This window comes from Haliotis rubra, unplaced genomic scaffold, assembly GCF_003918875.1.
Source record: "Haliotis rubra isolate DU_JTF1 unplaced genomic scaffold, ASM391887v1 Scf49, whole genome shotgun sequence".
Lineage (NCBI taxonomy): Eukaryota > Metazoa > Mollusca > Gastropoda > Lepetellida > Haliotidae > Haliotis > Haliotis rubra.
In genome coordinates, this window is record NW_025767179.1 from 2,290,701 (window position 1) to 2,305,533 (window position 14,833).

The window sequence follows — 14,833 nt, forward strand, 5'->3', positions numbered from 1 at the left end:
TTCAGGTTTCTTTGCGATAGGAATGATATTAGAGGATTTTCATTGTGGGGGAACACTATACCTGATACATACATTCAAAAATAATATTTCTGCAACTGATTAAGAACGAGATTATGATCCGGAAATACGTATAGCAGAAGATGAATGCGATTAACCACCAAATACGACGTGACGTTAAATTAGACGGATGTAATCTACCAAATAACATGTCAAAGATGGTGTTTGAGTATTTTAGAATTTTCATTTATATTTTAGTGTATTTAGAGCACAAAACTATCTAAGAATCAACTACCCAACATTTGATGACGTAAGCAGCAGTAGATCGCGGGACAATTCGAGCTCATCACTGTTAAACTATTAAATGTTATGATGATACATTTAATTGATCTTGTAACTACAAACATTGTTATACATTCTTTTTGCAAACAGGACATGTATATAATAATAAATAATCCTGTCTTGAACAGTTATGAAAACGTCAAAACGAGCGGGGGAACGTGCGCGAAATACAAAGCTCTCGAAGCGATCGAGGCTGTTTTTTACACCAACTTTAATTACATAGTGATCGCCATAACAGGTGTTAATAGTCTCAGTTGTACTGACAGCCACAAACAGAGTTCCGAGAAGAGGCAGTGACAAAATAATTGCAGGTAAGAGCGAAGTAATCATCATTCTACCATCCAGTAAATACTGGATTTGTGACTGGTTAATTACAGAGATGACACAACTTTATGGATGATCAACTTCTTTATTTTCACAATAGCGACCTTTACGGTATTGCTTCTTATACCGTTTTCAAACATATATCATATTGTGAAAATAAAGAAGTTGATCATCCATAACGTTTTGTCATCTCTATACCATGAGCAAGAGAATGTTGCATTCTTGTACTTCACTGGCAGCCAGTATTGGACGTATCGCAGGCCGTAGGGGCCGGATGTTGTGCTCAGTCGGTTCAGTACAATCCTGGAATTGATTGGACGTAAGCCAGGAATGGCCTTAGCAGTCAAACTGGCTGTCCGAAATCGATTCCTTAGATGGGTCAGCCGAAAGTGATTGTATTGCTGGACAAATGGCCCATGTTCTAATTATGTTGAAAACGTCTCCATAGAGAAGAGATCATGTTTCGATGGACACCAAAATGTCTGACCACATAATTTTGGGCCATTCCAGTCTCCAGCATACCCACGGCGCACAGACGCTGATTTTCTGTAAGCTGTGGCATGACGTGCGCGCAGTTTAGGTTGAAATTAACGTGTTTTCCACAACATTTAGAGGCTGGAGAATAATCAGTAATCAGTAATTTTCAGTATCAGGTGTGTGGGCATCAGGTGTCAAAAAGCATGCAAAAAGTGAGTAGCGGCATTGTGCACAAAGACCACGTACCGCGCGATACGTGACTTCAAATTTCATCCAAAATGCTTTACTACATGTTTATTTGGGTTATTGTTATAACTTTTCAACTAACTTTACTTTTCTGCAATTTTATGTTATGCATAGTTACTTTTTTCCGCTAGTACAGAACTAAGTAGAATTCCTATGGCTTAATAACGCTACACTAACCTCTTTTGTCGGGCATGTGATATTTTCAAGATACGGAACATAAAACTGTCCCTAAAATATGTATACATAGGACCATAATGCATTCCGAATGCACTACTTCAAATTTGGATCTAAAGTCGAGATAATGGTTGTAAGGAAATTGTAAGGTCGTTGAGCTGAACATCTCTAAAACTGGGTCATGTCCTGTACACTGACTCATCCTCTCTAAATGTGGACACAATATACACATCCTTCTGACTGACCATGGATAAATGGGGACATTCACCTGGCAAACTGTAAATGACAGCCTGTCTAAATGAGTAGTCATTACACATACTTCCAGCCAACCCGTGATAAATGAGACGGTAGTGGTTACAGTATATTAGCCAGTCTAACCGAGGACGCTTTTTACAGCTGTGGTCGAGTTGATTGTGTTACTTGTTTGGAAATAGTTTATTAATGTCTTTTAATTTGCCCAGTTTATGTCTCGGTCATTGCCTGTCTCAGGAAATATCACTTAAGGAGAAATAATAACGATAGATTAGTTCCACCACATTCGTGCGTCTTGTCTGCCATTTGCTATCTCGTTATGTAAGTCCACTAACCTACCTTTCAGTTTGATCAAGCAGTTGGTCAGATGCTACCTTTGATAGAAGAATATTGCGTACACACCATCTGCTTAGCAGATAGTTTTGCAATTTTTGAGGCCAAGTGGTTATCTGAGGATGCGTCTACATAATGTTGGTTTTTGTTTTAGTCATATCAATGTATTTGTAGATATGTCAGTGTTTACAGTTTTATGTGAACAAAGTGCATTGAGGTTATTCATCGAGGAGATACATTGCCTGGTTAACTCACAAAGTGTTTTTATGTCAGACGACCTGAGATAAGGTTTAGTATCTTACTCTAGTGCACAGAAGATGTATACATCTCCAATTGTAAAACTCGAACTGTTTCCACCTCACCAAGCTCTATACGTTGTCAGATTACCTGTGAGTATAGAAGATATAAAACAGTCATCTGCTTCAAATGCAGAGTCTTTGATTTATTAGATGGATGTAAAGGAAACAGCTGTGACATCAGAGCAGTTATCTCAAGACAAGAGTGTGATGAGGGATTATATAGACATCTTCTCAACTGGAGATACTGATGTTGGATAATAGTAATATTATGGCCACTTAACGCTAAACTCCGCGCCGCAGGGACTTGCTCTAAGCATTATTACCCTGGATGACGTTATGGGTCTGAACGTCCCTTTAAACTGCGTACACATCCGTCTTACCGACGCTGGATAAATCAGGATACCTGTACAGTGATCCGACCTGTCTAACAGAGACACATGGGGGTCACAAAAATGGTGACAAAGTCTCCATTTTGACAGCAAAACAAACATTTGGTGTTTTCAAGGCTTACTCAAACAGTAAATGAGGGTCACGGTCGCATGAGTGTGTCTCTTCTTTTGAATAGTCAGGGAAACAGTAATTAATAAGTACCGGTTTAACAAGATTCAGAGCGTCATAGTCTTTGTCACCAACACGTGTGTGTCTGAGTGTACGTGTGTACGTGTTTTGAGTGTGAGTGTTTTACAAGGGTTTGGGTGGGTAGGGGCAGCCGGAAGTTACATAGTCCTTGGACACTTACTACTTTGTTGATAACTAAGGTTCATTTTGCAACATAATTCACTCTATCGAAACAGTGTCAAAGTACCCAAGGATAAATAACCAATACGCCCTTGTAAACAGCCAGAGTTTAAATACTCACCAGTGGAACAATGACAATGGCCATATTACAACATCATGTTTGAAAAATACAAGGCGATCACTGAACTGAATATGGCATTACCAAGTTAAAGAAACACAATAGAATCACTGAACTCAAAACCAACCATGGCATTACCCAGCTCGAGAAAAATAATTGCATTACTGAGCTGCTCAAGAAAAAACAAAGACAACACTATCACAGAACTAAAATACAACCATGACATTTTCCAGGTAGAGAAAACATATATATATATATGTATATGTATTTGTGCCGGCAGTATTACAGTTGTACGATGTTGTTTGCAAACAAATCGAATCTGGGCCAGACAATCTAGTGATTGCCACCATGCGATACGAAGACAGAGTATGTGTTAATGAATCTCTTTGAAATAGTGATGTTATTAGGTGTTCGCGAAGGTGTGCGCATCGTAAATTGGGAAAGGTGTGGTACAAGTCAAAATACGAAATTGCATCTGACATCATCGCTGTAACTGATTGCGTCAAATTAAAAAATTAAACGAGACTTACCTGTAAGGTGAAGTTTGATATAAATTCCACTGACCTATGGAGTACTGAGGGATTAAGTGAGATGTGCGCATGCGCTGTGTCATCAGTCTTTAAAGCAAGAATATGATTCCTTGAAGCCAAGGGTGAGATAGGAGGGTACTTAATCCCTCAGTACTCCATAGGTCAGTGGAATTTATATCAAACTTCACCTTACAGGTAAGTCTCGTTTAATTTTATTTTATTTAAAATATCAGTGTACAGTTACAAATCAACTCAACTCAAGTACTTAGTCAACATGACTCTCAGATGGCTTTACCACAACTTCCGAACATATCAGTACGTGTGTACATGTCAAACCAACCGAGGTTTAGTCAACACTTGACTCTAAGATGGCATCACCAAAACTACCAGTTTGAGAAAAAGGCTTGCAATAAAACTTAGCAAACACACAATTACTTTTCCAGCCTGCAGTTTGCAGAATAGTCTTAAGAGGCACTCTCTGTCTACATGCACTGCTTGTGGAAGCTGATCTCATGCTGTGTGGTGCAAACATAGTCATATCAATACCAGCAGTTCTCATGACAGTCTTCACCCATCTGGATACAGTGTCTTTTGATGCTCTTCTGTGTGGCTTTGTCGTGGTAATGAACAAAGCTGTCTGTGCTCCACGAAATTCCTTTGTCCTTCTAAAATACTGTGATTCGTAGTGTTCACAATACACTGTTCTTGGTCTGGGTAGCTATTCAGGGTGAGCTCATCTTGATGATACCCAGGTCGGCTTTGTTTTAACAGATCACCAAATCTAGTTTTCACATCATTGTCTGACACATTCACATTCCTTCAATCAATAAGATGAAGGTGTTGTATTCTGTCCTGAAAGAAGTAACAGTAATGTTGCTAACTTCCATGTCAACATTTTCAAGGATTCACTTACATCCAAACTCTTGATGTAATTCAGAACTATCCCTACACCCCATGTAACATTGTAACGTGGCAGAGCTAGTCTGAGATTAAAGATTCCTTTCATTAACCTCACAACATTGGGATTTTGTCCAAACACTACACTATTTTCTAACACTATCACACTAGACAGAGCTGCCCTTGCAGTATTTACAGCTGAATAACTTAAGCCACTCTTATACAGTTCTACCAAAAAGTCTAACCCTATCCTTAAAGGGGCACCCGTGAAGAGCCACCTCCTCGTGGTGGGTGCCGGGAAACGCTAAGAGCTCTTCAACCCCCCCGTTGTGGACCCGGGGGTATATTTGGTCCACCAACCCGTTTGCCGTGGGTTGCGCCCCTGTGTCGGTGGAGGACGGAATTCTGGTGGTTGAGGGCACTGGAGCCAGGAACAGTGTTCCTTTTGCCCAACACACCACTTCGGCCCTTACTTCACCTAGACGCGTGGTAGAATGGGCCCGGTTCTACCAATCGGCTGGTCATGCCAAGCCCTGTGCATGTATATTTTGCTGCACAAATATATTATATTGTCAAATGTTTCTATCAAGTGTCTTGGCTTGATGATGTTTCCTTCAAAATTCAAATTAGAACTTTCATTCCATAAATTGCCCAGAGTCTTATGCCCAGAAGGCGGTGGCTCATGGGCCAATCTGGTTGAGTAATTATTTATAAATCTTCTGCTGAAGTATATCATCCAAGTATCCTTGGTGCTGCAAGTCGGACATCCACTTGTTTTTAGCATTGTCTATATGATACTCCGTGGTGGTTTGGGAGCTTGGATGACGAACCAATCTAACAACAACCATGGATAATCAAACTCCTAACAAAAAAAACAAACGTCCACTTGAAAACGATTATCAGCAACGACCCTTCATATCTATCGATTATTGGCCATGATGTTTTGTTATCGAGACTCTCGACAAGACTCCATTAACACTAAACCCTTTTGCAATTTCTAAAGGTGTCTCTGGAATAGCAGGAGAAGTTAAAAACTTCAAACGCTTGCGTACAGGATCGCTTCCTACTTTTAAAAATAATACTAGCTAGTTTTCATAATAATACTAGCTAGTTTTAACTCTTTTTGTGATACTCTAGTTATTTTACAGTCCGTCGGTGACTGGGTATTTAAATACTTGTATTTATTGTGTATGTACAACATTTCTCGTCACTATATGACTGAAATATTAACTCACTCACTCACTCACTCACTCCTCAAAGGAGGTGAAAAGGGATCAGCATGTTTTTGAGTGCAAAACAGCATCCATCTTTGGAGATAACCACCATACTGTTTGTGTGTGGAATCTTTCAATGGCTGCAGAATGAGGTCTGTAGCTTGTTCTGAAATTCCTTTACTTTGTACTGTTCCCTGATAACTTGACGGCTGCTAGTCTCAGCTTTTTGTACAGGGGATGTCTGGCTGTTGGACGGTTGCTCAAGGTAAGAAGGTCTGGTGATCTTGGTAGTATCCTCGGGCAGTCGGTCAGTAATTGCAGTACTTCGCTGAACCAGGGTTGTGTTGTCCAGATTGGAATCACCATCAGTACATCGGCTTCTTCTCCCTGAACCTTCCTTAGGACTCGTCCGATAACACTAAAAGGACAAAACACGTATTCACATGAATGTCCCCAAAACAGTGAAACAGCATCCACTGCTTCAGCTTCTGGGTCAGGGTACCACGACACATAACGACTAAGTTGTCTATTTAGTCTAGAGGCAAATAAATCACGAGATGGTATGTCGAAGAGGCATGTTAGTCTTCTAAACACAGAAGAGTCTGGTTTCCATTCCTTATCATCTGTGGCATTTCTTGACTGCCAATCAGCTTCAGTATTGCCCACCCCAGGGAGGTGAGCTGCTGAGATCCATAAGTCTCGTCCCATACACCATTTCCACTACTTCCTTGTGATATCATTACAAGCGGACTTTCTGCCCCCCATGTTATTAACATAGGCAACCGCTGTGGTATTGTCTAGTAGTAATCTGAAGTGTGTGTTAGAACGATCAGAACAGAGCACCTGAAGGAAAAGCCAACTCGAATGCAATTCCAGAACATTAATATGGTTCTCCTATTCTTCACTTTATCACAGTCCCCTAGTATTCCTATCGTCCTTCTTTTCTTCCTGCAATACTCCTCCCCAACCAGACTGAGAAGCATCTGATTTTATCACCAAAGTTGGCTGATTCTCTACTAATGATTGGGGATATTTTCCTACATTGTCTATCCACCATTGTAAGTCACTAACACAAACATCATCTAATGTCACTGGACCATCGTAGTCCCCTCTTGAGAATTGTAACGCTCTATTTCTAACAATCTCCAAGTGCTTATAATATAGAGGTGCATACCTTACTCCATGTCCAGTCGCATTTAATTGTCCTATCAGAGCAGCCATCTCTCTAATAGACAAATTGTCTCTTCTCAGGAAGTTCAAACACAAATTCCTAATTTTCTCTACTTTCTCACTTGTAAGGTTCACAGTCATTTTCGAACTATCAATATCAAACCCCAAATAAGTGATGCACTTCACTGGTTGGAATACAGACTTCCCAGGATGAACAGTAAAACCTAAACTGTCAAGGGTATTTACTGTTTTATGCACATTTTCAATGCAGTGTTCCTTTGTGTCCCCTACCAGTAAAGAATCATCCATATAAGAGGTGTTTGAAAACCCTTCCTTTCTTAGAGCTGAGAACACTGGTTTTAGCACTTTTGTGAAAATTCGAGGGGCTGATGAGAGTCCATTGGGGAGACAAGTGAATTGGTATAACACATTATTCCAATAGAAACGTAGATATTTTCTATCTTCTTCACATACTGGCACAGAGAAATAAGCATCCTTGAGATCAATAGATGCAAAATAGCAGTCTTTCTGCACAAGATACAAAACAGTCTTAAAAGTGTCCATTTTGAAGTGTGGTGACACAGTAGTCTCATTTAATGGTCTTAGATTTAAAATAATTCGCATGGGATTGTCCTTTTTTGTTCTTGAAAATATGTTGCAGATAAACTCATTTTCTTCATGCTCACACATTTCAATTATTTCCTATTCAAGCTGGCAACTTCCCTGTCTACCTGTTTCCACTCATTCCCCTTAAAAAGGATGGATGTAGGGACAAACGTTTGTTGTGGTAGGGACGTGAAGTCAATGTTAGCTCCTTTAACACATGACAATGTCCAATGGTCTGAAGTGATAGACTGCCAGTTCTCATAATGCAAGGCAATCTTCCCTGCCTTATAATTTTCAGGAGTGTTCAAGGTCAACACATTTAACTCCTTCCCAACAATGTAGCTCATCTGTTCATATTCACTTGAGGAAGTTATTGTTTCCGCAGGTCGTGTCTTGTGCCGGATGACCGCTAGCCTAAAAAAACACTCTGTCTGTAAGGGCCCTGTGTAGGGGTTGATCTTCCCCGTTCGGAGGTCCCATCATGGGATCCTCTTCCTTTCACTGGTAGCCCTTCTTGTGACCCCTGAAAGAACTATCATAGGGCTTATATCTGTTGCCAAAACCTCCTCTAAAGGACTGCTGAAACCCTCCTTTGTGTGCGTTGTCACCATGTAACGTCCTGCTTAATTCCTTTGCTTCATTGATGTCTTTAATGTTCTTTGAGAGGTCATCCCCAAACAGCTTTGTCGTGGTAGCTATCCCAATGGCACACAATCTCTTGTATGGGCCTTGTAAGTCGGGCTTGAAGTTTTCACGCCGTTTCACTTCATAGCTGTGTGGACTCCCATAAGCAGGCGAAGGGAATCTTTAGTTTTGGCCAAAAGTTCTTATAGATTAACACCTTGTTTTTGCATAACTGCATTCATTAAAGTGTTCATAATCTCCACAAGGGGAATGGCAGTTTTTACAAGCAAACCTTGTGTCTGTTGCAGCTTCAGATCACGACCTCTAGTGTGAGGCCTTGCCTCGTTCCAAATTTCCTCATTGACACGAGGAACTACCAAGAGTTCTGTATTTCTCGGCCTCTTATATTTGTCCATCAATGGTTTAAGTTTCTCCATGTTTGGGGTCTTTGCTAAGCCATCGTTAATGGATTTTGCAAGCTCGCAGAGAATCTCGGCCCCCGTTTCATCTTCTTCATCAAAAAACTCTCTCATGTTAGCCATTAGACTGTCAATGTCGATCCAGTCGTCGTTTGCATGTTGCTCTGTGTCCTTGGAATCACCTGCATTCATGCAATTTCACAAGTATGTCCATATCGTCCATATGCTCGGCTCGGCCGGTTTGTCACCATCGTCGACATCTTCGGTTTCACTGTCACCTTCCTGCGAGCTATCATGGGCGCCATCTTGGAGACATTCGGAAGTGCTCGGCTAATTCCGTGAATCTCCGCCTGAAGCCAGTCGACTGCTGATCAGATCCAGCACTGACCCAATTTTCTCCATGGTCTGTGACTGCTCTGCCTGGCCCTCAGTGAGCCGCTGTAGTGCCTTCTCCACCCCACGGGCCTCCCCTATGGGAAGTTTATCGCCAGTTTTAGGTTGCTCAATCTTATTTCTCTTTCCTCCCTTGGAGGTCGTGTCTGTGTCAGTGGGAATCTCCATGAGATTGTCCACATAATCAAAAAGTCCGACTTTGTCTACTTCAGGTTCAATGACCTGTTCGTTGGTCACACTCGGTGCCGGCGCCATTTTGGCTGACCACAACCCTTGGCCGTCTCGGTCAAAACAAAACTGGGATAACAAGCTCAGTCACCACAGAATCCAGGTATAGACGTCTCCAATCTCGAAAGTCACTCCAATAACAGCACTTGTCAACGTCCATTTCTCGAAAGGACTCCGAAACTTGCAATAAGAGCGGAAATTAACGGAGCTAATGAACACACTAATTAGACTGGGGCTCCTTTCACGAAGCAATCTTTACTAAGGTTAACCTTAACTCCCATTCTTTAACACTGCACTAAGGTTACCTTAGTGACTTACGATCACCTTAGTGTTTTGTGAAAGGAGGCCCTGATTAACAACTCAAGCATACTGATAACACAGCGCATGCGCACATCTCACGGAATTACGAAAGTACGGATTAGGGAAGTGGAATTTTGAAATGTTCTCCACATGTCGACCATAAAAGTATTTCCAACCCGATTTTGGCTTTTACGCCTTGTCAAGTATGTCTCAGCAGAATTTCGAGACCATTACCTCGTTTCAATTTTACTAATCAATGACTCCTTCCATAACTGTATTCGATCTAGCTAATCTTTGAAAGATTGCTTCACATAACTGGATATCGACTGTGACGCTGAATTATTCAGAAAGTACGCACATAAAGGTATCGATGATGCGTTTCCCAATTAACATGATGTATTGCGCGTTGATATCTTTACCACAGTTTGAACGGTCGTCGACCTGAAGTCAATATGGACCCCAATAGCATGTCCTTTTTCCCAGTTCTTGCCGTCGTCCTACACGAGGCCCGAGGACTGTGTCAACAGGGATCACTGGCAGCTTCAGCCGTTCACAGGGGCAAGGAATTTGTTGCCGACTCCTTCGAATTTCAGGGTATATCGAGTGTGAACACCTTGATCAACTGTGGTCGGTTGTGTTTAGCTCGATCAGAGTGCAAATCGTTCACTTACAATGACGCTGACGGGACATGTAAAGCCTTCACTATCACAGCAAACAACTCGTATCCCCTACAGACATCCAGCGTTTCCACTATGGTCTACGTTGAGGCAGACCAACTCCCTAAGGTCAGTAGTTTGTCTGCAGTTACGGGGCTTTCAGATATATGTACTACAGAGGCGGATCCAGGACGAGGGGGTTTCGAAGCCATTGAACCCCTCCTCTGCTCTGCCAATGCAAAACATTGACTTCAATGTGGTCTTAAGTGATTTTCATTGTCCCTGACCCCCAACCCCCACCCCTCTGGATCCGCCAATGTACTAATTAGCAGTAGAGGGGTTTCAGGGTTATGTACTGATTAGCAGTGGAACGGTTTCAGGGTTAGGTACTAATTAGCAGTGAAACGGTTTCAGTGTTAGGTACTAATTAGCAATGGTTTCGTACTAATTGGCAGTGGACGGGTTTCTGGCTGGGTGCTATGCAGTCAATGAAGTCAGTGTACATCATAATATATGCAGTACATGATGCATGCAATAACCGCGCGCAGTATTTAAAACATTTGGTTATAGTAATTCGAGAAGGAAGGACGTTATAGGAGCCTGGTGAGCACAACTAGGACTGAGCGACTACTGCTAAACTCAACAGTAAAATACACTGTTGTGTGTATTTACAAAAGAGGATGCACTTCACTTTCTTCCAATACGGTTATTCAGTAACTGTGATAATGCTTCTTTCAATACGACATGTATTCCTCTGACATATATACACCGATTTAATTACAAGTATGTCCTCTCTTCTGTCACAGATTCTTGCTGGACCATGTGGAAACAGACCCTGTCAGCCATTCGAGGCTTGCGTTGAGGAAAGTTCAACAAGCTATCGCTGTGCTGCTATTGGTAGGTGTCATGCATAGCCTATTCTCGTACAACCTATCACTTGTTATCACTAACCTGTGCTTGGAAAGGCATTACCGTCGCCAACCCGACAATAATCTGATTCAGAGTTATCACATGATATCACATGATATTTCGACAATTAATTGAAGTACCATTTGAGTGAGCGAGCGAGCGAGCCAGTCAGTGAGTCAGTCAGTCAGTGAATGAGTCAGTCAGTCAGTCAGTCAGTCAGTCAATGAGTCAGTCAGTCAGTCAGTGAGTGGGTGGGTTCCCCTTTGTACAGCGAATTGTCGCACTGGGTCACTCCTCTTCGGTTCTTGTACATATATTTACTTGTAATGAAATATGCATACGGTAGTATATGTTGTGAATGTGTACCTATCAGTTCTCGTCTTACAGGTCGCTGTAGACATACCTCTGCCCCTCAAGTCCCAAATGCCGACGTTGTCTACCTCTCCGGCGTCAAAGCCGAGTACACATGTAGCGTTACCGCTCCTACGCCAGTCTCCAGCAACGTACAAAGCTGGTGTATCGGAAACAACATCTGGACTGAACCCAACATCAAATGTATTGAAAGTACGTAGGTTTTATCAGGGTAGCTTATTTCGAAATCTAGTTCACACCAGTAGTCTATTTCATTCACACATGCACGCACGCTACACAACAGTACAGGGAATGACAGCATAAGAGATGTCGTCTCAGTATAAGTTTAGTTACTTTAAGCAATCTGAGTTGCTCATGACACTGCCCTCGTCGGAATTACTGTTGTCACTGCTGTATGGAGAAAGTGATGGCCCTAATCAGCCACCATAGCTGAAGGTCACAAGTATAGCTGGGACTGTTGCTTGCTGAAGTCCATCACATGACCAGACTCGCAGTGGCAATGGTGTGTGTGTGTGTGTGTGTGTGTGTGTGTGTGTGTGTGTGTGTGTGTGTGTGTGTGTGTGTGTGTGTGTGTTTGTGTGTGTGAGTGTGTGTGTTTCGTAGGCATTGACCTTTTATGTTAATGTCAACTAAATACCTAGTGCTTCGTTAGATCATGATTTCATTGCGCTGTATAGTCCGTTTGCCTCAAAATCGGACCGATGAATTGGAATCTAACTCGAAAAAAACTAAACATATAATATTCAATGAAACACTGATCATAATCAAAATATCAGACCAACTCTGTGATTTTTTCGCAGAATTTATGTCCTAAAAAAAGTTGTTCAACAAACTATCAGCCAACACAAGTGCAGACAAAGTCATTGATTCATTAACCTGTGCTGTGCCGTCGCCATCCTTTCTCGCACATCTGGCTGTTCCTCTCTTTGCACCCCTCCCTCGTATCAAATACTCTGACATCAGTAGTCTTTTGGTAGGTCAGTGCTTGACGCCTCCAGTACTTACCAACGCTGATCTGGTGAACGTGGGGGCTCTTGAAGCAACTTACATGTGCTCCAAGGGTTACATCAATGTAAGGGCGACAACCAACACCATCTTTACCAGCTCGTGCAGCAGCGACAACACGTGGACCACACCTAACTACAAGTGTAGTGATAGTAGGTTAAATTTCTCATCGTATGAAATGAAGTATTATCTAAACAGTTTTATTCACTGGATAGAAACATGACAATTAGATCCAGTTTTAAGGTGGGGGAGAAAATATTATTTTAAAATGTTAAACGTAGTAAAACGTGTTCACAGCATAAAGGCAAAATTTCGAATGTATTTTTGAAACTTGTTACAAAACCATATGTTTATATAAAGCCTTGTGGACTTAACATCTGAATTAAGAGGTTGAAGAAACCCTTTTTGTCTCAGTCTTGTTTCTTGTGCGACGACCGCCATACCGCTGGAATGTTGCTGAATGTGGCGTGAGTTAATGTAGCTGTGCAATATGTTGGGGACTGTTCACTGTTGTAGACTTAATCCACCTTTTCCACTCACTCATGCAAAGCAGAGTGAGTGAGTGAAAGTCTGAGTGTCTGTTTGTCTGAGTGTCTGTCTGAGCGTCTGTCTGACTGCCTGTCTGTCTGAGCGTCTGTCTATCTGTCTAAGTGTCTGTCTCTCTGAGTGTTTCTGAGTGTCTGTCTGTCTGAGTGTCTGTCTGAGAGTCTGTCTGTCTGAATGTCTATGTGTCTGTCTGAGTGACAGTCTCTGTCTGACTGAGTGTATGTCTGTCTGAGCGTCTGAGTGAGTCTGTCTGACTGAGTGTATGTCTGTCTGAGTGTCTGAGTGAGTGTCTGTCTGTCTCTGTGAGTGTCTGTCTGTCTAAGTGTCTGAGTGAATCTCTGTCTGTCTGAGTGTCTGTCTGTCTGAGTATCTGTCTGTCTGAGTGAGTGTCTGTCTGTCTCTGTGAGTGTCTGTCTGTCTGTCTAAGTGTCTGAGTGAATCTCTGTCTGTCTGAGTGTCTGTCTGTCTCCGGTATGGTCAGTCACGCTATAACCGTCTATCCAACCATCATTTACCGTATATGAACGAAGATAACCTGAAAATATTACATCAACAGGAGGGGGCGGTGGGGTAGCCTAGTGGTTAAAGCGTTAGCTCGTCACGCCGAAGGCCCGGGTTCGATTCCCCACATGGGCACAATGTGTTAAGCCCATTTCTGGTGTCCCCCGCCGTGATATTGCTGGAATATTGCTAAAAGCGGCGTAAAACTAAAAACTCAGTACATCAACAGGAATCACACATCAAATACAAACTTGTGCAAGTGGTATTTAACATCTGACTCTCGCGTCTGTTTCTTTTCATCTGCAGCCAAGGATTGCTATTATTACAATACTACCAGGGGCAGAGGCATCTACAGCGGCCTTGTGGCAACCACTACATCTGGAAAGGCGTGTCTCGACTGGTCAAACACCAACAAAGCTGACAGTGTCACACAGGCAAGTCTCAGTCCCGAGACACTCGCTGATGTCCGCAACTACTGCCGTGATGCTGGCGAGGGCTACTGGACGTACCCATGGTGTTTCACTGAGGAATGGACACCAGAGGCCTGCGGAATACCACACTGCTAACTGGAATTACAAATCTTACTGAAATTATGCATTTTTTCAGAACGCTGGTCAGATAATCAAACACAGACAGTACCAGATGAAGATGAAACATACAGACAATTCAGGGCTGGTGGTACCACACACGGGTATAACATACAGACAATTCATGCTGGTAGTACCTTACACAGGTATAACATACAGACAATTCATGCTGGTGGTACCATACACGGGTAAACATACAGACAATTCATGCTGGTGGTACCTTACACAGGTATAACATACAGACAATTCATGCTGGAGGCACTATACACAGGTAAACCTACAGACAATTCATGCTGGGGGTACCTTACACAGGTATAACATACAGACAATTCATGCTGGTGGTACCTTACACAGGTATAACATACAGACAATTCATGCTGGTGGTACTATACACAGGTGTAACATACAGACAATTCATGCTGGTGGTACCTTACACAGGTATAACATACAGACAATTCATGCTGGTGGTACTATACACAGGTATAACATACAGACAATTCATGCTGGTGGTACAATACACCGGTGTAACATACAGACAATGTTATGCTGTAGGTACCTTACACAAGTATAACATAC

At 42.1% G+C, this 14,833-nt stretch overlaps 1 protein-coding gene across 1 annotated transcript; it reads left to right on the top strand.

The window, feature by feature from the left end:
- The first annotated feature begins 10,128 nt into the window (after positions 1 to 10,128).
- Positions 10,129 to 14,236, top strand: LOC124291301. Its single transcript, XM_046728274.1, has 5 exons — positions 10,129 to 10,466; positions 11,144 to 11,234; positions 11,634 to 11,810; positions 12,596 to 12,775; positions 13,977 to 14,236. The coding sequence occupies exons 1-5, from the start codon at positions 10,134 to 10,136 to the stop codon at positions 14,234 to 14,236; spliced, it is 1,041 nt and encodes a 346-aa protein (XP_046584230.1). The 5' UTR covers positions 10,129 to 10,133.
- Positions 14,237 to 14,833: the final 597 nt, after the last annotated feature.

Excerpts from the sequence above, each read along its gene's own strand:
- LOC124291301 (XM_046728274.1), top strand. The coding sequence starts at position 10,134 with ATGGACCCCAATAGCATGTCCTTTTTCCCAGTTCTTGCCGTCGTCCTA. Across the intron at positions 11,811-12,595 it reads CAACATCAAATGTATTGAAA|GTCAGTGCTTGACGCCTCCA; the intron begins GTACGTAGGTTT and ends GTCTTTTGGTAG. Across the intron at positions 12,776-13,976 it reads TAACTACAAGTGTAGTGATA|CCAAGGATTGCTATTATTAC; the intron begins GTAGGTTAAATT and ends TTTCATCTGCAG.